Source organism: Musca vetustissima, unplaced genomic scaffold (assembly GCF_032173495.1).
Source record: "Musca vetustissima isolate MV318-11 ecotype Yass unplaced genomic scaffold, APGP_CSIRO_Mvet_v1 utg28317, whole genome shotgun sequence".
NCBI classification, from domain to species: Eukaryota; Metazoa; Arthropoda; class Insecta; order Diptera; family Muscidae; genus Musca; species Musca vetustissima.
The window spans coordinates 113,587-140,559 of record NW_026874637.1 but is presented as its reverse complement, the minus strand read 5'-3'; the positions used below and the strand labels follow the sequence as shown (position 1 = coordinate 140,559).

Below are 26,973 nucleotides of genomic sequence, written 5' to 3'. Positions count from 1 at the left end.
AGACAATTTGGAGTCGATTTACAAATGTCCGATTTGAACCAAACTTAGTACAACCTATTATCATTAACAATCCTAAGTCAAGTCCGAAGATGGGATCCATTGATCCACTCCTTCTGGTACCTCCCCCACAAAGAGTCATAATTTTCATTATTTATAAATCTAATATCAGGCGAATGGAATGCCAGATTTTCCCCAAACTCTTCACAACGTCTTATATGTACTAAGCCAAGATCATGTCCGAATATGGGACCAATACTCCTATTGGTACTTCCGCTACAAATGGCCACAATCTTCAACATTTATAAATTCAATATCAGGCGAATGGAATGTCCGATTTAAACCAAACTCTGCAGTCCGAATATGGGACCCAACGGTGAAAATGTTTAATACTTATAAATTAAATATTAGATGAAAGTATTGTCCGATTTGAACCAAACTTTTCACAGCCTGTTATCTTTACCAAGCCTAGTCAGAAGGTGGGACCCGTTGGTCCTCTCCTTCTGGTATCTCTCCCACAAAGAGTAAATATTTCATAAACATTAAATCCGAAATAAACATAAAATTTAATTAAAAACATTAAATCATATAGTGCGAATAATAAAACCTGTGTGTCATTCCGAAGACTTCCGCAAATCATAGGCTGATGGTATATATCTGTCGGCTACACCGACTGACACTTTTTTACTTGTTTTAGTAGGTGTTCATCAATTTTATGCATTGTAGGATAGTTAAGTGAATCATTATACTTTTGACACCACGAAATTAGTAACTCCGCACCCTTACAAGACATTGGAAAAATACTAAAATTTTAAATTTAGCAACAAAGCAAACTTCTTAAACATCTTTATTCGCCTCCTCCATCATCATTGGCCGTTCATCATCTTCGCACGTTTCCATAATGATTTTAGAGCCTGAGAAAAACATCAAATATCAAGCCTATCAAAGTTCACTCCGACATAAAAAAGGGTATCCTAGCAACATTTGTCCAGGCGAACATGTGTCCCATTTTACACTGGCGTTCGTTTTTAAAGAAGAAGAAACGACCAAATATCCTTGAAAAGGATGCTTAAGGATAATTGAAATTGTAATGAAAATCGTGAAGTGGATATTTTAGCATTGAGTTATGTCTCCACTTACATTGTGTGGGGGTCTTTTGTGTACAAGGTACGAGTGTGTGTGTGTGTTTGTGCGTAAGTTTGGCTACTTGAGTGTGTCATTAGGTCGTAGCTGTTGTCCACTTTGAACAGGATGATCAAAACAAGTGCAAAATTTTGATAAGTTTCAGTACGTTTTTTTTAGATTTTTTTCTTTTCAATTTTTTGCAAAGCTGAGAATGGTCGTGCAGGAGTCATATGGACAATGGTAACACATCAATTTGATTGGTTGTTAGTGGAGTCGGAATTCTTTTCAGTTTTGTTTTCATTCATCCAAAATAAGGTATTTTTGATTAGAGTGTATGTGGGAAGGGAATGGGGAGCCATAAGGTGGTTGGTTGCCTCAAATGGGGTTTAAAGGAAATATTGTACAGTTGGGGATATAACTAGCTAGCTGTGTTGTTGTATTCCGGAACATAATATGTCCTTAGTTTCCTTTGAGGGGGACAATGTTTTTGTTGTTAGTATTTTTATTTTCTCTTCGAGCTTTTCATTGTAAGGACATCATAAAAATTTTTGAAATTCTTTTATTTGTCAATTATCTTAAATTTACACATTTCGTAAAGTATCCTTGTTTTTGGTAACACGGACAATGATGAGCAGCTAAATGTTTCCCTTACAAAAAATATGTTAGTATTATATCATGTTCATATGTATGTGGGAGAGTCGTCGTATGTGTGTAAAATGTTTAATGAAAAACACGAAATGTTTTGTTGATTAAAAACCATGTTAACAATGCTTAGCTTGTTAACATCATCAAAATTAACAGGGATATCTTAAAAAAATTTGAAACTAAATGTCGAAGGGCTTTTGTTTGGAAGAGTAGATAGGTTCGTTTAAGAAATTAAAGAAAGATTAAAACGTGTAAAAATGCCTCTAAGTTCAGGTGGGTAATACCATTTATACCATCCAACATAAAGTGTTCATTCAATATTTTTAAAATCGGCCAGACCATTAAGACACTCACCTTGGAAATTTGGCAAAGGCCTTCAGCAATTCGAAAATCACAGGAGGTTTTTATCATTTTGCTTGGAAAATGAGGCTAGAACAATAAAAATATTTAATATGGGGGATACATAAATGCATTAAAAATTGAGAGATGAATGATGAAGCCTTCAATATATCGTAAATAGGAGGTACCGACACGAGGACTTATATTGCATATTTTCAGCAAATAAGTTTTTATTCACTACATGTAACCATTAGTTTAAATGGACCTATTTCAAAGAAGAAGTGCAAATATGTTTTTCATCTTCTAGAGGGACGTTTATAGGGAGGCTATGTCAAAACATGGACCGACACGAGGACATGAATTGAATATTTTTCATTCGATTGGAAAGAGCGACCTTCAAAAATGTTGGTCTATGCCATAAACCCTCATTCGTCCAAGAACCCGGAAGGCCATATAACGACCATTTCGACCTTATTAGCAAATATGTTTCTCGCACCTCAGAGGGACCTTTATATGGAGAGTATTTTAAACATTGGATCTATATAGAACACGTCCTGCATAAAAGGTTTTGTCTCTCAAAACCCCGGAATTGCAAATGACAGCACCTTCGGTTAGATAATAAGAGTCAAATCATCAAAACACATAAAATCGGGCGGCAACTTTTCATGGGGTCTATGTCAAAACAGGTACCTAAATCGATGGAAAATGCACCTAATGCATTCAAAATGCCGAAAATAAAGCGGTGATTTTATATGAAGCTATACGAAAACATGTACTTAATATAGGCGGGACCTTTATACCTATGTCAAAAAATAGACTTATATTGAAAATTTTATAGTAAAAAATACAAAATGCCGAAAATGGGGATGGTACTACACAAAAGCGAACCTATATTGAAAATTTTCTACAAAAATTTAAGAAAATATTTTGAAACTCTCAGCCTAATGGGTATATACCCTTTGATACGGCAAAAACATGCCTCATCGAAATATTTGTTTTAGACCCCATGTTTCTGAGGACAAAATCCGTTTCAGACAATTTGGAATCTGTCTGTCTGTCTAGGCGGCTTGTGTGCACGATAACTCTAGAAGAGAGTAATCGGGTTTATCCAAACTTTGCACATCGTAATATTTTTTCCAAACAAAGTTTAATTTCGAAGATCGTCAGACTTATGGTGAAAATTAATTTTTTTTAAAATCGTACGAATCGGACTATCCGAATTCAAACAAAATTGGCAAAACATATTATCAAGGATGGGACCCATTTGCCCACTCCTTCTGTGTCAAAGGTTACAGATAAGGCTGAGTTTTTGGAAATTCGTACTAGAACGTAACGAATAGTGCTAAGTCGTACTAAATATGATATCATTTGTTTTTGGCGAACCGGTAGAGGTAAAAAATCTGAAATTTGGATTAAGGGTCACTGATAAAGTGTAGGATAGATTTACCAAAGATTTTTGGAAATTCGAACTATAAGTATCCGAGAAGTACTAAAATGTACTAAATTTTGTACAATTTCGTTGCATGTGAACGAATAATGTGAAATTTGGAATCCGAATCAAGGTTGAAAAGTAAGTTCGATATAAAGAGGTGATTTTGGAAGTGTGTACTCATTTATACAAAAAGTTCTAAACAGTACTAAATGTGGTACAATTTGAAACGGATGGAGCAGAAATCCTAAAATTTGAAGTTACCGTCGGAGTGTGGAATTAGAATATATAGGTCCTTTGAACATTTTTTACTTATGTGTACTAAAAGTACTAAATCGTACTTTAATTGGTGCAATATTGATTTGGTTAAACCTACAGAGCTGGAACACTGAAATTTGGAAATAATACTACTTTTAGAGTGTAGGATTGGGGTGTAGATGTAGTTTTGGAAATTCTCTCTAATGGGTACTAAATGGTACTAAAATTTGGTACAATTTGATTTTTGGGTGAACCGATAGAGCTGGAATCTTGAAATTTGGAGTTAGGATCACTGTTAGTGTGTATGATTGGGATATCTAGGAAGTTTTGGAAATTTGTACTAATGTGCACTAAATGGTACCAATGTACTAAATGTGTACTAAATTTGGGTGAACCGATAGAGCTTGAATTCCAAAATGACGAGTTACAATCATTGTTGGGGTGTAGAATTGGGTTATATATGAAGTTTGAAAATTCATACTAATGTGTTTGAAATGCTACTAAATTTGGTACAATTATATTTGGGTGACGTGATCGGGCTGGAATCCTGAAATTTGGGAAATATGATTTCCATTGTATTTATATTAATGAGTACTAAATGGTACCAAATATGGTAAAATTAAGATTTGGGTTAACCTATAGAGGTCGAATCATGAAATTTGGAATAAGTACTTCAAGACAGTACATACGAAAGGTAATAAATGGTACCAAAGTTAATATAGAGCTAGATTGCTGTTGCAGTCAGAATTGGTTTTCGAAATACATACGGAAGATAACAAAGGAACTAAATGATACTAAAATTTTAGTACCATTCTGACTATGTAGTTCTCTGTGAAAACAAAAAATTGTATTCAGACATGTTTAAATAATTCTCACGTTCGCTAACGAAGTAGCGGACATATGCTAGTAAATCAAATATTAGGCTAATTTTGGAAACTTTGTTAATTTTATATAAGCCGAATAGTGATATTTTACAAACCTACATTAAATTCTAAGATGAGGTCCATAGGGCAACTTTATCTGGAACATCTCCAAAGATGATCAACTCTTTCCAACAATTTCCAAGAACATGGACTTGGAAAATGCGACAAATCCCAGGAATGTACCTTAAATTAGACCTTTACATGATGGCTATCATGATTTGAAACCGGAATTCCAAAATACATACAACTCGTTAGGAAAATTGGGCTACGGACTACGAAATGTCTAAAGTGGGTCGGAATTTTTATAATTAGCTATACTAAAATTTGAAATTAAATTGAGATTTTTTTATCTAGCAAAGAGTCACTTCGGTTGGAGCGGGGCCTTGATATGGGAAACTATGTCAAAACATGGACCTAAACTGACAATTTTCTACGAAGACGTTTTGTTTTTTGCCGATGAAGGAATTTCGCATTACAGTCACATCGGTTGCAAAAGCCTTAAAAATTCTGTAAATTCGGAGTTACTGGAACATGAGCCTATACCAAAGTAGTAAAGTCGGACTGGGCCGACTATATGATACCCTTCACAACTTGGGGAATATTCTAAATATGTATCCTAACAGACGACGCGTTTTTATTATATATCTATATCTGAATCGATTTCAGGGAAACTTGCCAGAGACTAATTTATATTACTTCATTACGTTGTGTCAATCGGCCTAGCTATGGATCTTTTCACGAAGCTTGGCAACATCATTCTATTCTTAATTCAGTACCCCATACCAAAATTCATGCAAATGAAAAGATTTCCAGGGACTTTAGTGGACTATTTACTAAATCTGTGCCGATTATCACGAAACTTTGCACACATCATTCTAGACCTTATTCATTACGATGTGCCAAATTTCGTGCAAATCGAAAGATATATAAGGAATTTTGGTACACCATTTACCTTAAATCGGAGGAATATATATATGGGAGCTATATCTAAATCTGAACCGATTTTTCAATTTCAATTTCCAATTTCAATAGGGTTCGTCCTTGGGCCAGACAAATGTGTTGCGCCAAATTTCATCCAATTCGGATCATAAATGCGACCTTACTTTGTTTTTAATTTAACACCAACAGACGGACGGACATGCATAAATCGACTCAGAAAGTGATTCTATGCATATTCTCAAAAGGAACCATGTGTCTATCTCGATTATTTTTGCCTGTTACAAACATATGCACAAAGTCATAATACCCTGTACCACAGTGTGGTGAAGGGTATAAAAACCGATGCAAGCTTCCAAAAAACGAAGATGAACAAATAAGTTGCCCGTTATAGACAAATCTCTATTGAATTTGCAATATCAAACTAAAATTGTCGAAACAATCAGCAAATTTAAGACTAATTTTAACAGGAATTAAGATAACCGGTGTAATGATTCTAAATTTTTTAACATCAAATCTATGGTCACATAATAATAAAAAATGAGGAAACATTTCCTCATTCCAGATAAACCCCAATTTGTATCGAACAATTCTCAAGAATTTGCAACAATTTCTTTCTTTTATTCTTCATCATTTAACAAATTCTTTTGGTGATAAACTCTTTTTCTTTCTCTCTTCTATACAATAAAATTGTTAAAAAATTCAGGGAATAAGACACAAAAAATTCAGGCAGACAATTGTCCTGTCAATAGTTATTGGACCAGAAACATTTATCACTTTGCGTAATTTATTGAGAATCCTTTTTAAGACAAGAAAAGAAGAAAACGAAAGGATAACGAAACGATAACAACTAACAGTACATTGTCTTTGCAGACAGAATTCAACTGAAATCCTTTCTATGAATTATGGAGTCAATGTCAATCTCGGTGTGTGCGTGCGTGCGTGTGTTCTACACAAACAATTTTTGGCTCTGTCCATATGTCCTGAAGTGAAGACAAAACGAAAAAATAGATAAACAATAATCATTTTATGATCAGCATCGATCATTGTCCAATCAATGGTTGGTCCTGTTAGAAAGTCAACCAGCAACCAAAAAATACAACAAAAAAGAGTACAAGGAAGAAGAATGGACATTATGACAATGACAATGATGACACCAACGTAGTGCCAACTGATGTGTTTTGTGGGAAAGGCAAACATTGGTTAAAACCTACCAGCTAGCATTGTTCAAGAGATAGAGAAGAACAGAACAGTGCAGAAGCCTACTGCTGCTTGAAGAACATAAATTATGTAACAACAAATGCGACAACATGGGCGTTGTTGCAATATCCTGCTGTTTATATTTTAGTGCAGGGCCAGAAATAGTTCTTTGTGATTTTGGCAAATAATATTGGAGATCAGAGAGATTCCTGGAAGGAGTTGTTTTTTTCAGGAAGTGTTATATTTAGTCAAGTCAATGTGGCGTTATATTTTGTATGGTCAAATATTTTTGGAGCAATAAATCAAAGGGAAAAATTAAACTCTTTTATATCTTTTCGAAATCAGGATGAAATGTTATGCGAATAAGATAAGAAGGTGTTTATGGCTGTATATTAAATTTTTCATTTTGTATGCAAAACCTCGAAATATACTATGGATGATGTAGATATAATTTGTCTTCCGATGCTTTGTGGCGTTCTTGAGTGGGTGGACAAGTTTTATTATATATCACTCAATACCATTTGACTTCTATCAAACTAAAATCCCATATGTTGTTGTCTCAAATACAGCTCAGGACAATGAAAAAAGTGACTTCTATGATTGCCTCCTGTGAGGATTGAACTCACGACCCCTGGTTTACAAGACCAGTGCTCTGCCACTGAGCTAAAGAGGCTTCGTTACAAGAATCTCGACTTCGATGTTCCAGACAATCTTATCATGATCATTATATCTGTAACAGATATTATCAATATTCGTTACACGAATTTATTGATTCTGGTATCACACAAACTGTTATCATCAAATTGAACAAGTTCTGAGACACTCGAATATTGATTTTTTATCAATGTTATCTAATAACTGTGATAGAACATTGATAGGTGGGAGATGAGAAGTTATGATAAAACTGGACCAAAATGTAATAACCTGTTGTTTGGATTTTTTAGAAAAAAATGTTAGTCATCAGCCTCTTTAGCTCAGTGGTAGAGCACTGGTCTCGTAAACCAGGGGTCGTGAGTTCAATCCTCACAGGAGGCAATTTGCAATTAGCTTTTTAGCATAAATCCTATGAATTATAACATATATAAAAATATATTGGGCCGAATTTAGACCTTTACCCGAATTGTATGTAGAAGCCTAAAAAGCGGACTCTGTCTAGTTCTGATGTAAGTTTTGATTATTTACATTAACTTAATTTATCCACGTAAATTTATACTTACAACCTTCTTTGTTAATGAGCATATAATATAATATGAGGAAAGTCGTATCTGGTCTGCCTCCTGTGAGGATTGAACTCGCGACCCCTGGTTTACAAGACCAGTGCTCTGCCACTGAGCTAAAGAGGCCGGCGACAGTTATGCTTTTTTACAAACTGCTTCCCATTCTAAAATGTAGGATACACTGCGTATCATAACTATAGACGCACCCTTAATTCTATTGGTATGTTAGCTGAGAAATAAAATGGACCCATTAAGTTATTGTTCACAATAAAACGATCAAAAACACATATTATTCAACAAAAATAATTAATTTATTCTTTATGGTTTCGCCGAATTCTGCACTTTCAAAATTGCTGGTGTTGCATAACTATAGACGCACTTTTACAAAATTAGAAAAATTTATTTTTTAAAACTTAAATAAAATAAAATTACTTTTATAAATAATGGGTAGGACCTCCCTTATTTTGAATAAGTTCAAAAATTTTATCCATCACACTGTCGATCAAAATTATTCGCAAGTCTTCATCGATTGACCGCCATTCATCGAAAATCACTTCTTGGAGGTAAAATACAGTTCGGTATTGGAGGTTTTCGGCATAGACACGTTGAGTCAAGATTCCACACATGTTCTCGATCGGATTCTGGTCGGAAATTTTTAATATTTTTCGATTTTAACCATACTTGAGTATGGCGACTTTTATGAACTGGTGCGTTGTCCTGCTGAAAAACGAGTCCTTGATTGTTGCTGCTTTCCCGAAATTGCAATAATTTGTCTTCCAAGACTAGAACGTACTCCATTGAATTCATTCGACAACATGGAAATGCCAAATAAAGGCTATAAAATGCTCCCAAGTCCATTAAGGAACCACCACCGAAATATCGTATTAAGAAATAACGATATTTAGGTAACCGCCACCTTGGGAGCATTTTATAGCCACGGAATGCTTTATTTGACATTTCCATGTTGTCGGATGAATTCAATGGAGTACGTTCAAGTCTTGGAAGACAAATTATTGCAATTTTGGGAAAGCAGCAACAATCAAGGACTCGTTTTTTAGCAGGACAACGCACCAGTTCATAAAAGTCGTCATACTCAAGTATGGTTAAAATCGAAAAATATTAAAATTTCTGACCAGAATCCGATCGAGAACATGTGTGGAATCTTGACTCATCGTGTCTATGCCGAAAACCTCCAATACCAAACTGTATTTTACCTCCAAGAAGTGATTTTCGATGAATGGCGGTCAATCGACGAAGACTTGCGAATAATTTTGATCGACAGTGTGATGGATAAAATTTTTGAACTTATTCAAAATAAGGGAGGTCCTACCCATTATTTATAAAAGTAATTTTATTTTATTTAAGTTTTAAAAAATAAATTTTTCTAATTTTGTAAAAGTGCGTCTATAGTTATGCAACACCAGCAATTTTGAAAGTGCAGAATTCGGCGAAACCATAAAGAATAAATTAATTATTTTTGTTGAGTAATATGTGTTTTTGATCGTTTTATTGTGAACAATAACTTAATGGGTCCATTTTATTTCTCAACTAACATACCAATTGAATTAAGGGTGCGTCTATAGTTATGATACGCAGTGTATAAATAGAACCATTTTTTCTTTATTGCCATAATAAAATGAGGTTTGCTTTAGTCCAGTGACCTAGCACTAATCATAACTATCTGAGGATCGTGGGTTCAATCCTCAAGAAATCATATGAAACACATAATACACTAAGTAATCTATTATGCATATATTCCAGATCCGTGTGCCATCTTAGTGGTGAATTTAATATATCCCACTCTCTTGGTCTTTCATTTTGAGAAACTTGAAGTGAAGTCGAAAAAAAACCTTCTATTACCTCTGCATTAGTGATTACGAAATATCATAAAGTGTTTCTTGAATTTTGAACTTGTTACCACTACCTTATATCACGAAGTAATGTGTGAAATTTGAATTCAGCAAAGTCTCATGTTGCCTTAATTTTGTAAGCCCTTTTTATTTTTGGAATAGTGGATTTCCTCGCAATATCATATATTTGTGTTTACAAAATATCTCAAAGTAATTTCGAAATTTGAATTCAGCAAAGTCTCAATTTTACAGAATTTTGTAACCACGTATATTTTAAGAGTTATGGAAGTCTCCACATTGTCATTACATTAGTTCTTACAAAATATCACACGATATATGTATCATTAAATTCTAATTCAGCAAAGTCTCAACATATTAGAATTTTGTAATCATGCATAATTTTAAATTTTTGATGGGCTTTCGAAATATCACCAAGTAATGTATGAAATTTATTTGTGGAATAGTTGATGTTTTCTCACTATCATATATTTGTGCTTACAAAATATTTCCACGTAATGTCGGAAATTTGTATTCAGCAATGTCTGAAATTGAAAGAATTTTGTAAGCACATATATTTTTAGAGTTATGGAAGTCTCCATATTATCATTAAACTATTGCTTACAAAATACCACACGATATAGCATTAAATTCTAATTCAGCCAAGTCTCAAGTAAGTCGATTTTTGTAAGAATGCTAATTTTTAATTGTTGTAGGACTTATATTACCACCAAATGTATGCTTACAAAATAAAACGATGTAATGTAAGAGATTTGAATTCAGCAAAATATCAAGATCTCTTAATTTTGTAAGCTCTTTTATTATTTATTTATTATTATTATTTTTATTTTGGATTAGTTGATGTGCCCACATTATCATATATTTGAGCTTACAAAATATCTCCAAATAATGTCGGAATTTTGAATTCAGCAAAGTCTAAAATTGAAAGAATTTTGTAAGCACATACATTTTTAGAATTATGGAAGCTTCCACATTATCATTACATTAGTACTTACAAAATATCACACGGTAAAGCATTAAGCATGCAAAAGTTTTTAATTGTTGTAGGGCTTCTATTACGACGACATCAGCGATTAAGAAATATAGTATATTATTTCATGAATTTTGAATTCAGCAAAACCCAAGTTGGTAGAATTTTGTAATTATTAAACCATATACATTTTCTTTACATTAGTTCCAGCAAAATATTTTAAGGTAATGCATGCAATTTTAATTCAGCAATGTCTCGAGTTTCCAATAATTTGGAAGCAGGTATGCTTTTTCTTTTGCCGAATTTAGAAACTTAGAGATAACTTATAAAAAATCTGTTATACCCTGTCCAACTATTTTTTGAGGGTAACATTAATTTGTGTGGCCCACGAGTTTGTGACGCCACGAAATATTGGTCCTAGACTGACAATTTACTATACCCATAGTATATATAGACGATATGTATGATATGTGATCTCTCGGGTATAAGGTTATTTGGAAAAGTGGCCAATGCTTAAGAAAGGGTTGGCTGGCCTTTAGATAATATCAATTCTATTGATGTAAGATGTAATTGATGTAAGCACATATACGAGAGGTATCTACCAAAAAAAGAATGAAAATACCGTGATATTTTTCCAGACTCGGTATAAGGCTCCGCTGTAAGTTATAGTTGAGTTACAGATGTATTGAGAATTATATGCTACTGATGCTGGTTTGCTTACAGGCTTTAGGTTATGGAAATAGGTAAATAAGGAATCACCCTAATTTAATTTTTATGGGATCCAAGTTTTTCTTTTTTTTTTTTTTGAGGGAAAAATTTGACTCTGTAATGTTGACTCATTGTTTATAAGTCTCATGTTTATAAGTCAGGGCCATGACAGAGACTTTCTTGTCTGTAGAGTTCTTATCAATTGATTGCGAATAAAATTTATCAAAGATGTTATAGATTTTTGTTTTCATATTTGTTTCAAAGTATTTCTTGTAGTTCTTCCAGTCGAGCTATAAATGGTGCAAAGTAGCCAAATATCTATATTTTTTTATTGTTCCTTAATTGGTCCATCGAAGCCTCTTTAGCTCAGTGGCAGAGCACTGGTCTTGTAAACCAGGGGTCGTGAGTTCAATCCTCACAGGAGGCAGATATATATCCTTTTTTAATGTTTATATAATAATATATTTATTGGGGTACCGATACCTTGGCACTATATTGGTCCAAGATCCACTCATAGTATACTGGTCAAAATTCGACTAACTAAACATATCTAGCAGTTTGTCCTCCTGTCCATTATAAGTTGTAATCGAAGTACAGCTACGTCGTGCATCGATATATAGCCCATATACGGATTTTAATTATTATACCCTCCATCAAAGGGTTGAGTGTATATTAAATTTGTCATTCCGTTTACAACACCTCGAAATATTAACCGGTGACCCCACACTCTATATATACTCTATATTTATTCTGAAATTTTGCACAGACATTGCTAGTACTCCTAGGATGTTTGGTGTGGCAAATGGTATATACGGGTCCACGGTTTGGTGTAGCCCAAAAAGTTTGGCTGTAATTCGATATTTTGAGTTCTCATTGTGTAACACATCATACCAAAAATTTTTTAATATTGACCCAAGTTTCATGGTAGCCCCCATATAATTTGGTATTTTGGATTATCATTGTGTGGCACATCTCCATACCAAAAATGATTAATTTTTACCCAAGTTTCAGGGTACCCCCAGTATTCGGTGATCTAGGGATTTTGGACACGTTTTCCAATCGAATAGGCGGTAATTTGGAATTTTGTATTCTCATTGGCGGTCAAATCTTACTACCGAATAATATCAATATTGACCTCCGTTTTAATATAGTCCTATATAACGGTAGAATTTCAATCATCTTTTTCTTACATATCTTTCGTGTGCTCAAGGTCCTATTATAACATGAATTTTATCCTAGGAGCCCCTATTAATTTTATATATTTTGATTGTCATCCTTAAGTAGAGGATATAAAAAGTTCGGCAGGGCAGAACTTAACATAGTTTTTACTTGTTTTTTTTAGTAAAATTGGATGCAAGTTGGGAATCTTTGGTATATATGGGAGCTATATCTTAATCTGAATCTATTTAACAAATCGTGGCGCTATCTAAATTTTCTAGTTAATCTGACAAGCCTTGAGATTTTGGTGTTCCATTTACATAAAATCTGAAGAGGATATATATGGGAGTCATATTTAAATCAGAGCCGATTTAAGCAAAGCTTAACACACGATGTTCCTTTTTCGGGAAGGAGGGACCCTTTAAAATTTTCTCAGCAAATCGAGAATGGTGGACTCTTACAATTTCCTGTGGAAGTCGATAAGGGGGACCTTTACAATTTTGTCAGAAAATCGAGAAGAGGGGACCCTTTACAATTTTGTCATAAATTGAGAAGGGTGGACCCATTACAATTTTTTTAGGAAGTCGATAAGGGGGGACCCTTTACAATTTTGTCAGAAAATCGAGAAGAGGGGTACAATTCACTGTTATGTAAAATGTCGTGTAAGTCGAACATTCTTAGGGTATTTGGAGTCCATTTTCAAAAAAGGACAAAAAATGGGAGCTTTTGACAAAACTTTGCACACATGATTCCAGACTCCGTTTGATACGATGTACAAAATTTCGTCTCAATCGGGCAAAAATAATACATGGACAGACAAACGGATGGACACTTCAGCCTGTGTCCGCAACTCTTCAGTCTCCTTCATTTTTCGACTTTAGAGTTTCCAGTCGGAAAGTAAAACAAAAAGTATCGACCTTATCACACTATTTCTAAGCCCTTCATAATCCAGTTAATTTCGCTACTGCACTGCTCGTTTTTGTTATTTTTTAAGGACTTTTTCGGTATTTTTTTATAAATGTTTTTCGTTAATAAAGTCCATCTATTAGTTTTTGTCTTTTATCTTTTTTGCACACTGGTCAATGTTTTGAATTTCAATCATGTCCCTCATTAGTAGTAGGAGGTATCATTCAATATTTTCTAACAAACAGCTGTTAGCGCCCTGCTGCTTCAAACCATAACGCGTGGTCAATTTCGTATTTCAAATAAATCCTTTTTGACCGGCATCTCTCGGCATTTTTATTGGAAAATTTATGAAGCATTCGAAATGCATTATTGCATCATGCAGGCAGAACGGCCGACTAACAATTCCTCTCTTTCGTCGTCTGCTATACTCTTTCACTATTCTAGTGCTCTATAGACAGACAGTAAACGAACGTAAAAGGATTCGTATATGTATCTTACCTCTTGTAATGTCGAAATTTCTGGGCGTAAAATCTTACACATTTTGGAACATCTTTCACTGAGCCATCAAAGCCACACACACACACAGAAGAGAATCTATTCGCATTTCAATAGAATCATTGTGTGTTCTTGTTCTTCTTCGACGAATATCTCCATGGTAGGGAAAACCAAGCCAACCTCCAGACGTCATCGCTTATGAGCGTATCGAATGCTACCAGCAGTATCGCCTGCAGTAGTTCAAGCCTTTGAATAACAACAACAGCAGTAGTAACAACAACAAACAATTAATGATTTAACCATATGTCCTCCTAGCTAGCCAGACCTGACCACTCTTGAACACAAATCTCAACCATTGACGGTTAGATCGGTCGTGCCTACTCTTTGGAATTATTTTCGCTTGTCTATTTTAGTAGTTAAAGGTTTGGTTTTAGAATTTATCCACTTGTTAGTGCAGTTAGTCGGCATTGGTTTAAGAAAACGGACAATTTGTTTCCATATGGTAGCAATAAATTTTATTTCAAGTAGGGGTTTTATCCTTTTTTCGATTTTCTTGTTTGGAATGTGGAATGTCGCAATGTGTTATAATTACTGTTATTGAATTCCATATGAAGTAAAGTGTTCGAAATGTCCTATTTTGCATGTGGTTACGAAATGTGGAGTAAGAAGAGTTTTCTCGTGCAGATTTGTTATTGTAGCATGTCCAGTTCTATGGGTTTTGCTCAAAAGGATCGTGAGAACAATATTTTCAAAGGGATCATGATAATATTCGGGTAATCTTTTCACCAAACTTATGGCTTTGTGCATATGTTTGTAAGATGCAAAAGGAAACGAGGTAGACCCATAGCTACTTTTGAGCATCTGCATAGAATAACTTTCTGATTTATATATGCCCGTCCGTCCGTCTGTTGATGAATTATAAACAAAATTCTGGACAATGAACATATCAAGGGTTCGATTGGTCCAATACCATTAAAATATCATCTGGGTTCTGCAACTCAATTTTTTTTAAATAATATTTATGAGTATTGAATACTAAATTATTAATGATTATCTTCAAATTACAAATAATGTGTACCTTCATTATAATCACCACTTCCATATATTTAATTGACCGCCATTTTGTGTTAATATTTTAATAGAATGATATAAAAATTTACTGCTGTAAAGCTCAAAGTCTCTAGATTTATAATATATAACATTTTTCCACTCTACCTGAAATGGATTTTTTTCCAAAAAAATTGGGTTCCTGGCCCATAGTGCCTTGTCATGATATTTTCCGAATTACAGGTACTTAGGTTAGATAAGTGGGCTAGAAATGTCTACATATCGAAAATTAAACGATGCCTTTTCATATGGTGGATATAAAAACACATGGACATACATTACAAAAATTATCGGAAGAAGTATTTTATTCGCCAGCAATTTGGAATGTCAACTTATGTATACGGAAAATATTCATCGGGGTTCTCATTAAGTATATATTTCAGATGATGATAAAAAGTCGATGTCCGTCGTAACTTTGAAATTCTACACATGCATGTATGTATATCTTCAAAATTTCATGAAACAATGAAATATGAATGTCTGTAGCTTTTGCGTGATGGTGTTTGAAACAAGCCAGGTTTCACTGACGTATAGCAGAATGGACTTTATATATGCTTCGGATATAATTAAATATGGTTTTCCTGGATATATGCGAGTTTCTCCATACACATTGCAGCCGGATTCTAGGTCATATCATAACACATTTTCGGTATATTGAAGGTCCTAACCGAATTTCCCAACTAGATTAACTATAGGTAAGTGGGATCAAAATCGTCTGGACAAGCAACTTCAATATAGCTCCAGGTTTTAACATAGCCCTTATGTACGTGATCTGACAACCCCACATGAAACTATACTACATCGAATGATTTTGGATAGTGAATCTCAAACTTTCGAGATGATGAAAAAGTGCGGCGTCTTTATATTGGAGATACCACAAGTGAACAGTGAAATGTCCGAATTCAAAAATTCTAACGTTATTCGAAAGAGTAAATGTTTGACTCCGGTATGAACAAGTACAAGCCTCGACAAATTTAATGAAAATTTTTCGACATTGACTAATGTTTTGTATTTTTGTATATAGATTATTAATATAATTAGAGTAACTTCGGGTAATGTGGACCACAATTTTCTTTTTTGAGTATTGGGGACGTAACAACACAACATCGTAGATTTGTTGTCTAAATATATTCCAGATCAAAAATTATATTTAAAAAATCAAAACTGCGAATATAAATAACTTGGCGGGTAATGTGGACCAGTATGGGTGGGTAATTTGGAACAGTATGTGTGGGTAATGAGTATGTTAAAGGTAGGTAGTGGTTTGCTTGTGATAAATTTTAATTTATTGCACTCTTGGGTAACAATGAATGCAAAAATATATGGGTTTATGTTTTGGAATAGCCCCAATTTAAGGGTACCGCCCCATTTGTGGTATTCTGAAGGTCCTTGCTTCATTATCCAATCGAAGCACCTCTAATTTCGCATATCGAGTTTCCAGAGGAAAGAATACCTCTTAGGATATTAAATGCCCACATGTTTCGAACTCGCCCTCGTGAAAAGTTCCCACTTTTTTATAGTGGTCCACATTACCCGACATTGAATATTTTTATTTAAAAACATTTATCGGCTTAAAAAATGAATAAAAATTAAAAATCACCGATTGTAATTGCAGTTAGACGTATATTTTTGTTAAAGAAAACAAGAAAATCACATTACTTCTTTATATTCGAGAAAAACAAAGTGTTCGACTATTGTGCAAAAATGTTCGACTATTGTGCTAAAAAATGCTCAAATCACACTTTTACGATCAGAACTACATTTTCTACTACTGCATTTTCAACATTGCAATTATTTATTAAAAACCAAGTTTGATGTTTGTTTTCACTAATTAGGAAAACATTTATCAAGGCGGCATAGTCATATTTCAAGCAATTTCTTAGATATGGGGGATGGTCCACATTAGACGTGGTGGTCCCGTTTTTTATAGTGGTCCACATTACCCGACTTTGAATTATTTTATTTAAAAATTATTTTCGGCTTAAAAAATAGATACAAATTTAAACCCACTGATTTTAATTACAGCTAATGGTACATTTATGTTGTAGAAAATGTAGAACCAGATAACTTCTTTAATTTGAGAAAAGCAAAATGTTTGACTCCTGAGCTAAAAAAAATATTCAAATCACAGATTTCAATAAGAGCTTAACGAAATTTTCAATATTGCAATTATGTATTGAAAGTCATGTTTAATGTTTGTTTTCACTTATTAGGAAAACATATATCAAGGCAGCATTGTCATATTTCAAGTATTTTCTAAGATAAGGGGGTGATCCACGTATAGTCCACATTACCCGAAGTTACTCTATATGAAATGCATTATATATTGATACCAGAGGCAACGACCTTTACCTGCAACTATGGCTGATAATGTGCCAAAAATCCTCAAGATATCGGAATTTTGGGTACCCTAAAAACTTGACCAATATTAATAATTTTTGGAAGAATAATTTAAAAGCCAGGGAGTATAAAAGTAAGACAAATTTCGATGAAAACTATGGCGAAAATCCTCAAAATACCGAAAATAGGTGACACCTTTATATGTGAGCATTAGCAAAACATGATCCGATCTGGTGCATATTCGATTCACTATTTCGACAGAAATTGTGCAAATTTTTAGAAGTTATTTATTTAGCGCCGCTAGCTAAATTATGGGAAAATTCGCCCTAATCATTTAAAAAACCGCAAATGTGTCGTTACCGTAATAACGTAAGACGATATTGATAGTTTTTGTAGTAAGACTGGAAACTAAAAAATCGAATTAGAGAAAATTCGGTTTAAAAACGTACCCTAAACCCACAAAATACCAATTAATGGGGAGTACCATGGGCTATATTTGGGTGCTACCCTGTAACTTGGTCCAATATTGATCATATTTGGTAGGGAGATTCTCTACTCAGTGAAAATCCAAATCATAAGGTTACAATCAATTTAGTTAAAACCTGTGCTCAAACACCCCAAAACACCGACATTTGGAATGTTACGATATATGGAGGCTATCCTAAAAAGAGGACCAATATAAAAAATGTTTAGTGGGAAGTACCCAGTAAAAACCTAAAATACGAAATTACAACTGATTAGGTAGAAAAAGTATGGGCATAAATGCATAATTTATATTCCATTCTATTGCGACAGACGAGCATTGCTAAGTCGAAATAGTATTTTATTCTGATCAAGATTTTTTTTCATTTTAATTTTACTGATATTTGCGGTTTTCCGTTTAATACCATTACTTAACTTTTTGAGAAGAAAATTTTATGGACATACAGTCCATAAAATAAAATAAAAATGCCTTCGTTCTTTTGAAAAATCTGCTATAGCAAGGCTTATAAATCTAAAACCATAAGAAAAGGTATTTCCAATTTGAAACGACGTACAATAAACTTCGTTGAAAAAAATAAAAGGATACTAGTGAAAAGAATAGAACACCCACAATCCTTTAAGCATATACGCACACACACACCACCACCACCACCACGTGGTTATTCAATATTGCATACTGTGCCCCATCATTACAAATGGCCAAATGAAATGTGAAGAGAAAGTTTTTACTACCCCTAACTCAAAGGACCCACAGCTAAATATTCACAACAATTTTATGAATTTTTTCCCAAAAAATAGCCAGAAATTCACAAGAAACCCTTGTAAAACTTCCCAAAAAACTAAGAACAGAATCCTTTGCACCCCTTCTTAGAGACATTCGCATTCAATAATGAAATAATGTGAATTAATGATGACCATTGTCCAGTACATATTTATTGGAATCAGAAATGGTTAACGAAATGTTTTCAATAGTGAATAGTGGGATGCTCAACCACCCTTGAGATGGCACACACACATATAAACCAATAATAAAAATCTATTGAAAGGGTAACTTTACACACAGACACACACCAAATTACATAGACATACTTCTATTATATAGATATGATGTAAAAAACACACAATATGGACAACAGCCACATCATTTTGAAAATTGCCATCATGTCCAGTGTGGTAAATGTATGGCTGTGTCCAGCATTCAACCCACACAGCAGGATATTCAGTTTTTTATACAGTCGTGTCCTGTGTCCGCAACATCGCACATTTTAGCTTCGTCTTTTGTGGAAATTCGACACATACTCTCTCAGCATCATCATCGTCGCCACCAACATTTGTTCACTACACCCGTCTATGCGTCCAGACCTGACCAGACCCTGCAACAATTCAATCGATCACTATTACTCAGCATTGCCTAAATGGGGTTTTGCCATTTAAAAAAAAATATTTAGCATATGTTGCGATCATTAAATTGAAATTTGTTAAATTAAATCGATTTGAATAGATGTAAAAAATTGGAGAGATATAATTAATCATTGGCACGATATGAATGTAAAAAATATTTTAATTTATATTGAAATAAAAGTATGTATTGCAACAACAAGTAAAAATGTCTTTACGTTGGAAGGGCCGAACTATTTCTACCCTTCGCCATAAGTTGTAAATTCAAAATACCTAAAATGGATGGATATTTTTATATGGATGCTATGACATTGTATGCCAAATTTCGTGCAAATCGAAAGATATATAGGTACTTTGGTATACAATTTACATTAAATCGGACGAAAATATATGTGGGGGCTATATTTAAATCTGAACCGATTTTTTCCCAAATTTCAATGGGATTCGTCCTTGCGATCTGTACTTTGTTTACAAATTAACATCAACAGACGGACGGACATGGAAAGGAACCATGTGTCTAACTCGTTTCCTTTTGCCTGTTACAAACATATGCACAAAGACATAAAAGCCTGTACCGCAGTGTGGTGAAGGGTATAAAAATGGACCAATATTTATTATTTATGGTAGGATGATTTACTACTCATTAAAAACTCAAAATAGCAAATTACAGTCAATTCGATTAAAAACTTGCCCCACACACCGAATAAATTGGGGGTGCCGTTAAATAGGGACCATACCAAAACATAGACCATTTTGAATACACAAACATCCTAGGAGTAGTAGCAATGTTAAAAAAACTATATTCTAAATATTTATCCTGATTTCAACAGACGGACATGCTTAAATCGAAATCTACCTACCAATATTAAAAATATCGGTTTATGATTACAAAGTGGTTGTATTTTCAACATTGGTGTATAGCCCCCTTACAAAGGTAACTCATTTCAAATATGTTCAGATTCAAAACCTAATTATTCATCCTGTGTATGTAGCTTGGTATTCAGTTTTCTATTGGATGCAATGAGGTAGGGTATAAAAACTTCACCCGAACTTACCCACGTTCATACATGCTATTATGAATTAAGTTTAGGATAAAATATAGCAAACTTGGGGCAGACGCACGAAGATTTGGATGACGCTGAGGAAAAATTTAAGTTGTATGCTTTTAAGTAATTGCAAATCATGAGGTCAAAGGGCGTCAAAGTACATGATGTTGGCGACCAATTATCTTCGGCTACACATTTGATGACACGGTCATTGATTTTGTTGCGGAAAAGACCCATTGTTCTATTAACTGTGTGGCAAGTAAGACAGTCCAGTTAAAACTACAAATCATGCTCAAACAAATTTGCCGATGTCAACCACATTGGCAGTAAGAATCCAATACTACAGCAATGGTATTCAATCGACTTCGTTTGTAACAAAACCGGCCAACCCCAATTCCGGAACCTTTGACTATTACTAATTAGAAATAAAAGTACCTTCTATATAATATATGTGAATTAATATGAGTATTTCTATTCATTCCAAATTCAGAATTCCAAGGAGTTTTAATTGGAATTGACTAATATTGAAATTGAACTGGTTTATGTCTAAATCATATTAGAATAGTAATTCACCTTACCAACTTCACAACCAATTATAGATGTCCCCGAATTTAATATAAATACATTATAAAACATTTATATTTTGTGTTTCTGCGCCATCTGTATGTGAACCCTTGAACTAACATTCGATGTTAATTCTGATAGTGACATCTGCTCGTCATTAAACGAAACACTAAATGCTATGTTTTCTATAGGAAATACCTAATACTGCCATCTATATTACACGATTAACACGAATCCATTATAACAGTTCAGTTGTATAAAAATTTGTCACCACAGACTCGCTTACCAATACTAATTTTCAATGCTGACAGTAATGACTTTATATCAGAATGGTAATTTTCTCAATATGTGTCCTAATTCTAGACAAAAACCATGATGCTAATAAATTTCGTTTTCAATTTCCAATTAGATTCGGGCCAAATTATAAAAACTTAACACTTTAATAATTAATTTAGTTCAAATTTATTTTGAGTTCATGTCGAAGAATATTGTAATTTTGTAAAGGAAATCGACGAAATTATAATAACATAATGCAGAATTTAGGAGTCTCGCCCCAGTAGACTTGGACAAGTTTATTTAAAAAGTGGAGTCTACATGTTCGATGGACATCAATTCGGATACTTCATTCGCTTCCTTTGAAACTAACAAGTTTTTAAAATGTTGTTCCTTAGTGGCGGAGGTATCAGAAGGAGTGGACCGATAAATGCCATCTACAGGCTGATTTTATAATATTACGCATCGTAAGATTTGCATCAAATCGGATATTCCAGTTGATTGACATTGTATTAACAAATTTCCAAAATGTTAAAACTTTGTGGGAGAGGTACCAAAAGGAGTGGGCCGATGAGATCCATCTTCAAACATTATGCGTGTTTGGTCCAAAAACGTCATAGTTTGTATTAACAAATTTACAAAGAGTTAACCCTTTGTGGTGGATGTACCCGAAGCAGTGGACCGATGGGTCCCATTTTCGGACTTAATTTAGAGTTGGCAAAAACACTACAATATGTTCACTTTGAAACAAATCAGACATTCTATTCGCTGTGTATTAAATTTGAATTAAAAGGGGGTGGTTTGGTTCCAATATTATTTTCCCAAAAGCTTGGTTGAAATGAATTTTCAACTACATTTTGACCATTTGTTGGGAGAGGTACCTGAAGGAGTGGAGCGATATTCCTCATCTTCGAACAAGATTTAAGTTCGGAAGACATATTTCGATGTGCAAAAGTTTAGATGAAAAAATATACGTAGGTGTTTATTTGACATTTTTGTAACACATAACTAAAGTAATTTCTTCCAGATGAATGCTTTATCAGTTTAATTTCAGTTGAATTTCAATAAAGAACTTTTTGTAGGGTTAACCCAATTTATGAGGATTTATTTCACAAATATACAATCTTCAAGTGGTAAAACTTCAATAAAAAACACAGATTTTCTATAAGAATAGCTACAGCTTTCCTACAAGAAGACATTCATATCCGCTACTATAAGGTAACCATACGTCACCTTTTTTAGGGGACAATCATGTATTTCAATTGTCATTCCCTTTGCATATATGCCAAATAACTCCTCATAAAGTAGGTTAACCCGGTAAAAAGTTCTAATGTACAAGGTGTTTTATAATCTGTAATCTTTAATCATCTATATTTTTTATAGTTTCGGTGAAGTATACCATTTCACTGGTCCTCTAAAGATGATAAATCTGCTACGTAAGGTTTTAGATTTTTTTACGACAGGTTATTTTACATAGGAGCATCTCTGTATGAACCCAAATTGGTGAAAGCCCCGTCCGACTTTGAACTTTCCTTACTGTCGTTTTAGATATAAAAATACATTTTGTGTCTTCTATATAAATGCTTTCTGGACTTTCATATAGAAAACCTTCGGGTAATCTATATAGAAATCGCCTTGGCATTCTATATAAAAAAAACTTTCTGTCTTCGATGTAACTCTCTGGTCTTCAATATATTACTCTGAGGGTTCTGTATTTATTCATACTGATTTCAAGACTTCCATTTTTTTCTAAATCGAAACATCCAGCTATTCTATAAACACTTTCGCCTGTTCTATAAGAAAACATACGTCTAAAACCACTTTCATAGAAACCAAGACAAGTCAGACTTTCTAAAAAGATCTCTTCAGACGTCTATCTTCATTCTTTTGGACTTTCTTATATGCAGAAGAATGAAGAAAATAGAAGTTAGCCTCTTGTTTGTTTACCCATAACTTTTTTGTTCAACCTTTTTATAGTTATTTCGGAAAAAATCAGACCCCATGATCTTATCTCAAAATAATATTAATTCAATAGGCCGTCACTTTACGATAAGAAATCGGCGTCAAACCTCAGTGGCGACGTCGATACAATTTAATTGTTGCTTGTTTCGACGCCGCCTATTCTTTCTGTTGTGGCTTGGAGTTTTGTTTCATTATCAAAGTCTTGTTGGTTTGGCGTGTAAATTGCAAATTCTGTGAGAATTAAAGGAATACCAAAGGCCAAGAGTCTTTTGTGTTGTGTTTTGGTTTTGTTGGTAAGACCAAAGCGGTAGAAAATAATTGAAAACTAAATAGGAAACGTTTGCAAAAAAATTGCCAATCACACCATTTCGCAAAATTTATTGCAAGAGAATGCAATTAGTGGAATTGGTAAAGAGTTGTTATTATGCACAATCGGCGTTACGTCGTTACGTGATGGATGTGTTGTGGGTGATGATAATGTTTGTTTGAAATGGAGAAAAGTGGTCCTTTGGGATCGGTTTTAAAATTACTATATCCGAGAGGAGAATATCCTCCAAATAAGTATAAAATAAATACATTTATGTCCAATACAGAGTAAAAACGTAATTTAATTATTCATGCCGAAATTATTTATTTATCAGCTGTTCTTACCGTGGCGCCCGCATATGTTTAGATTTTACACATTTCTTTTTTGTTTTGTATCGGTTACCTGTGAATTCTAAATTGTATTCAATTTATGACATTTTAAAACGATTTCACTAATCTAATTGACACTTTTCGTATTACAGCTGTGAAATGGATCTGATGCTGTATTATTAAATTATCAAAAAATTTATAAACAACATACAATATTCCCTGAACTGAATACAACACACGAAAGATTTAAGAGGCCACAACTAGCAACAGCACACACACTCTAAAAAGAATGTCAAGTTTTCGCAAAAGAAATGTACAGAAACAAATACCCTTCACAAGGACCAGTCCCCAAACCGGCCAGGTAATAACATCAAGTGGTAATCCATCGTTGGATGTAATCCTAGGTGAGTGTGAAAACAAACTCCAATGTAAAATATTTATAAAATTGTGGGTTTTTCTCATTCCTCCTCCTCTAGGTGGTGGTTTACCCATTGGTTCAATATGCTTAATCGAAGAGGACAAATTTGTCACCTATTCCAAAGTGCTGGCCAAATACTTTATGGCCGAAGGCATTTTGTCCAAGCAAACCGTATTCCTTGGCAGCTTAGATGACAATCCCAAGGATGTAATTGTAAAATTACCCAAACCCTTGGATGAGGGTGAATTGAAAATTGAAACTCAAATGGAGGCTGAAGAAAATCCCGACACAGCCAAGAATGGCCTTCGCATTGCATGGCGTTACAACGATCTGCCAATGGTCAATTCAGAAAAGACACAAACTCAAATTGGTCACCACTTCAATTTAATGGAACACATGGATATGAACATGCTGAAACATGCCGACACCGTAACATGGTCTGATGATCCTTTGGATAATGAAATTGTTGTCAATCAAGATGATTATGACGACGATGAGGAAGAAGTTGCCAATCTCTATGACAATGATAGTGATGCCACATATGTTATGGATTCAAGCAAAGAAATGGAACAAGAAAATGCCAATAATGCTTCCAATTCACTGAATCCTTCAAATACATCAGCATCAACAAATCCGGCGGGGGATGATAAAAATGCAACTGGTTCAACGGAGACATCATCATCGTTGCCTACACCTCCACCACCAATTTGTAAAGCACCAACAAAAACACAATTGTTTGAAAATTCCAAATATTTACGTTTACTCAAAGAGATTCAACAGCTGTTGCGCGATGACAAATTCCATTCCGGTGGTTTCCTTATAAAGAAAAGTCTATGTCGCGTGTGCATCACATCTTTGGGTTCTCCCATGTGGTATGATGATAAGTACGGAGATGATTTGTTGAAATTTTTAACGATTTTGAGAGCGGCAGTACGTTCATCGGTATCGGTTTGTTTTATAACAATGCCAATGCATTTGGTTGCAAAATATGTAAGTATTGTTCGGGGACTTTATTAAAATGAACGTGATTTAGAATATTTGGTTTATAAGACGTGAAATTAATTTCAACGAAATTGGAATGTATCTTGATGTTCATACTTCTTCATGGTGATTAATTAACCTACTACCTACCACAAAAGCTAACATTTTGTTTGCAACACTTCGAACTGTCAAAAGCGCACTGCCGATCATTTTGGGCTGATATCCGACATTACGAATGCCACAATATCTCCTATTTCGTTCAACATGTATCTTCAGTATAACATTATTTCTGCAGGCGTTAAAATTGACGTCGTTACAGAGCGCAATCTTCAAATATCCACCGCAAAGTCGGGCATGTCAGTTTTTACTTTCTTGACGCGAGAAGCGGGGTGGTATCAACCAGAAGGCGAAAACTTGGTAACGACATATAAGCCCATCGGCCAAAATTTATAGAACTTCTGGAGAGTATATCCAAGACGATTTGTTGATCTTCTAAAAGTATAATGTGGGCCTTCAATGAAATGATTAAGGAATTATTCTCATATACAGCTATTTTGCAGTTTTAAAATTATCTCCGAAAAAGATTTAACACACAATTGTCCTCTTCGACTCCAAAAATATCCAATTTTTTTATATGAATGAGAACATTTGCCATAAGTTGCCTCCTTTTTAATATTAATCTTTAAATATGCCCATAAATACTAACATGTATCTAATTTCTATACTTGCAGGATGAATCCTTGGTTTCAAAAATACGTAATTTGGTTGATTTCGCCATTGAATTGGAATCGTTTGCCGGTTCGGACAAGGAAACAAATCCCGCCTTTAAGGAATACCATGGACTGATTCATTTACGTAGAATAACCGCCATTAACACATTAAGTGCCTATATGCCTGAGACAACTGATTTGGCGTTTAAATTGAGACGCAAAAAGTTTGTCATTGAAAAATTGCATTTGCCTCCTGGTAAGTTCAGATCTCCAATAATAATCTCAAACCTATAATATCCACTTCTATTTTTTAATATAGAATTACAAGAAGACAACAAAGATGCGGATACAAAATCACCCACATTAAGCTGTGGCAGTAACATCAGTCCAAATGTTAAAAATTCATTGGATTTTTAAACAAGAGTGCATTAACAATATAATAACAACAACAAGAACAAAAGTACAAGCAACACGTTAACCAATACAACGGCCTAAAAGAAAAAAACAACAAGAAACAAAATATATTTTGTATAAAAAGAAATAAAAACCCACAACCAAATAAACGGTTTATACAACTACAATTATTGAAAAAGGAAACAGAAAAAGAAAACATTTTAAATCTTACAGATTGACGACAACATGATTTCTACACAACGAAAAATCTAAAAAAAAAATTTAAGGTGTATGAAATAACGTCCATCTACACATACAATCTCGCAATTTTTTTTAACACAAATCGATGTGTCAGATAAATGATTGTGTTATAATTTGCTGAAACCACATATTTGTATATTTTTTATAACAAAATAAAATATTTTTTCTACATACAGATTTTTTTTTAAATTTTACAGGTCGTACTAAATTGGTTTTTATTATGTGCG

General features: G+C 33.9%; 1 protein-coding gene and 4 non-coding genes across 5 annotated transcripts; 3 read left to right on the top strand and 2 right to left on the bottom strand.

Moving 5' to 3' along the window:
• Positions 1 to 7,453: 7,453 nt before the first annotated feature.
• Positions 7,454 to 7,525, bottom strand: Trnat-ugu (transfer RNA threonine (anticodon UGU)). The gene has a single exon. It is a non-coding gene; the product is annotated as a tRNA-Thr (tRNA).
• Positions 7,526 to 7,815: 290 nt separating this feature from the next.
• Positions 7,816 to 7,887, top strand: Trnat-cgu (transfer RNA threonine (anticodon CGU)). Its single transcript has one exon. It is a non-coding gene; the product is annotated as a tRNA-Thr (tRNA).
• A 236-nt stretch (positions 7,888 to 8,123) lies between these two features.
• Positions 8,124 to 8,195, bottom strand: Trnat-ugu (transfer RNA threonine (anticodon UGU)). The gene has a single exon. It is a non-coding gene; the product is annotated as a tRNA-Thr (tRNA).
• A 3,775-nt stretch (positions 8,196 to 11,970) lies between these two features.
• Positions 11,971 to 12,042, top strand: Trnat-ugu (transfer RNA threonine (anticodon UGU)). The gene has a single exon. It is a non-coding gene; the product is annotated as a tRNA-Thr (tRNA).
• Positions 12,043 to 24,263: 12,221 nt separating this feature from the next.
• LOC133335149 (elongator complex protein 4) lies at positions 24,264 to 26,596 on the top strand. Its single transcript, XM_061543456.1, has 4 exons — positions 24,264 to 24,387; positions 24,460 to 25,391; positions 26,114 to 26,348; positions 26,412 to 26,596. The coding sequence occupies exons 1-4, from the start codon at positions 24,273 to 24,275 to the stop codon at positions 26,507 to 26,509; spliced, it is 1,380 nt and encodes a 459-aa protein (XP_061399440.1). The 5' UTR covers positions 24,264 to 24,272; the 3' UTR covers positions 26,510 to 26,596.
• Positions 26,597 to 26,973: the final 377 nt, after the last annotated feature.

What these genes read in the sequence shown, in the direction of transcription:
- LOC133335149 (XM_061543456.1), top strand. Translation starts at nt 24,273, where the DNA reads ATGTCAAGTTTTCGCAAAAGAAATGTACAGAAACAAATACCCTTCACA. An exon ending in ATCGTTGGATGTAATCCTAG is followed by an intron (nt 24,388 to 24,459) that starts GTGAGTGTGAAA and finishes CTCCTCCTCTAG; the next exon opens with GTGGTGGTTTACCCATTGGT. An exon ending in AAAATTGCATTTGCCTCCTG is followed by an intron (nt 26,349 to 26,411) that starts GTAAGTTCAGAT and finishes TTTTTAATATAG; the next exon opens with AATTACAAGAAGACAACAAA.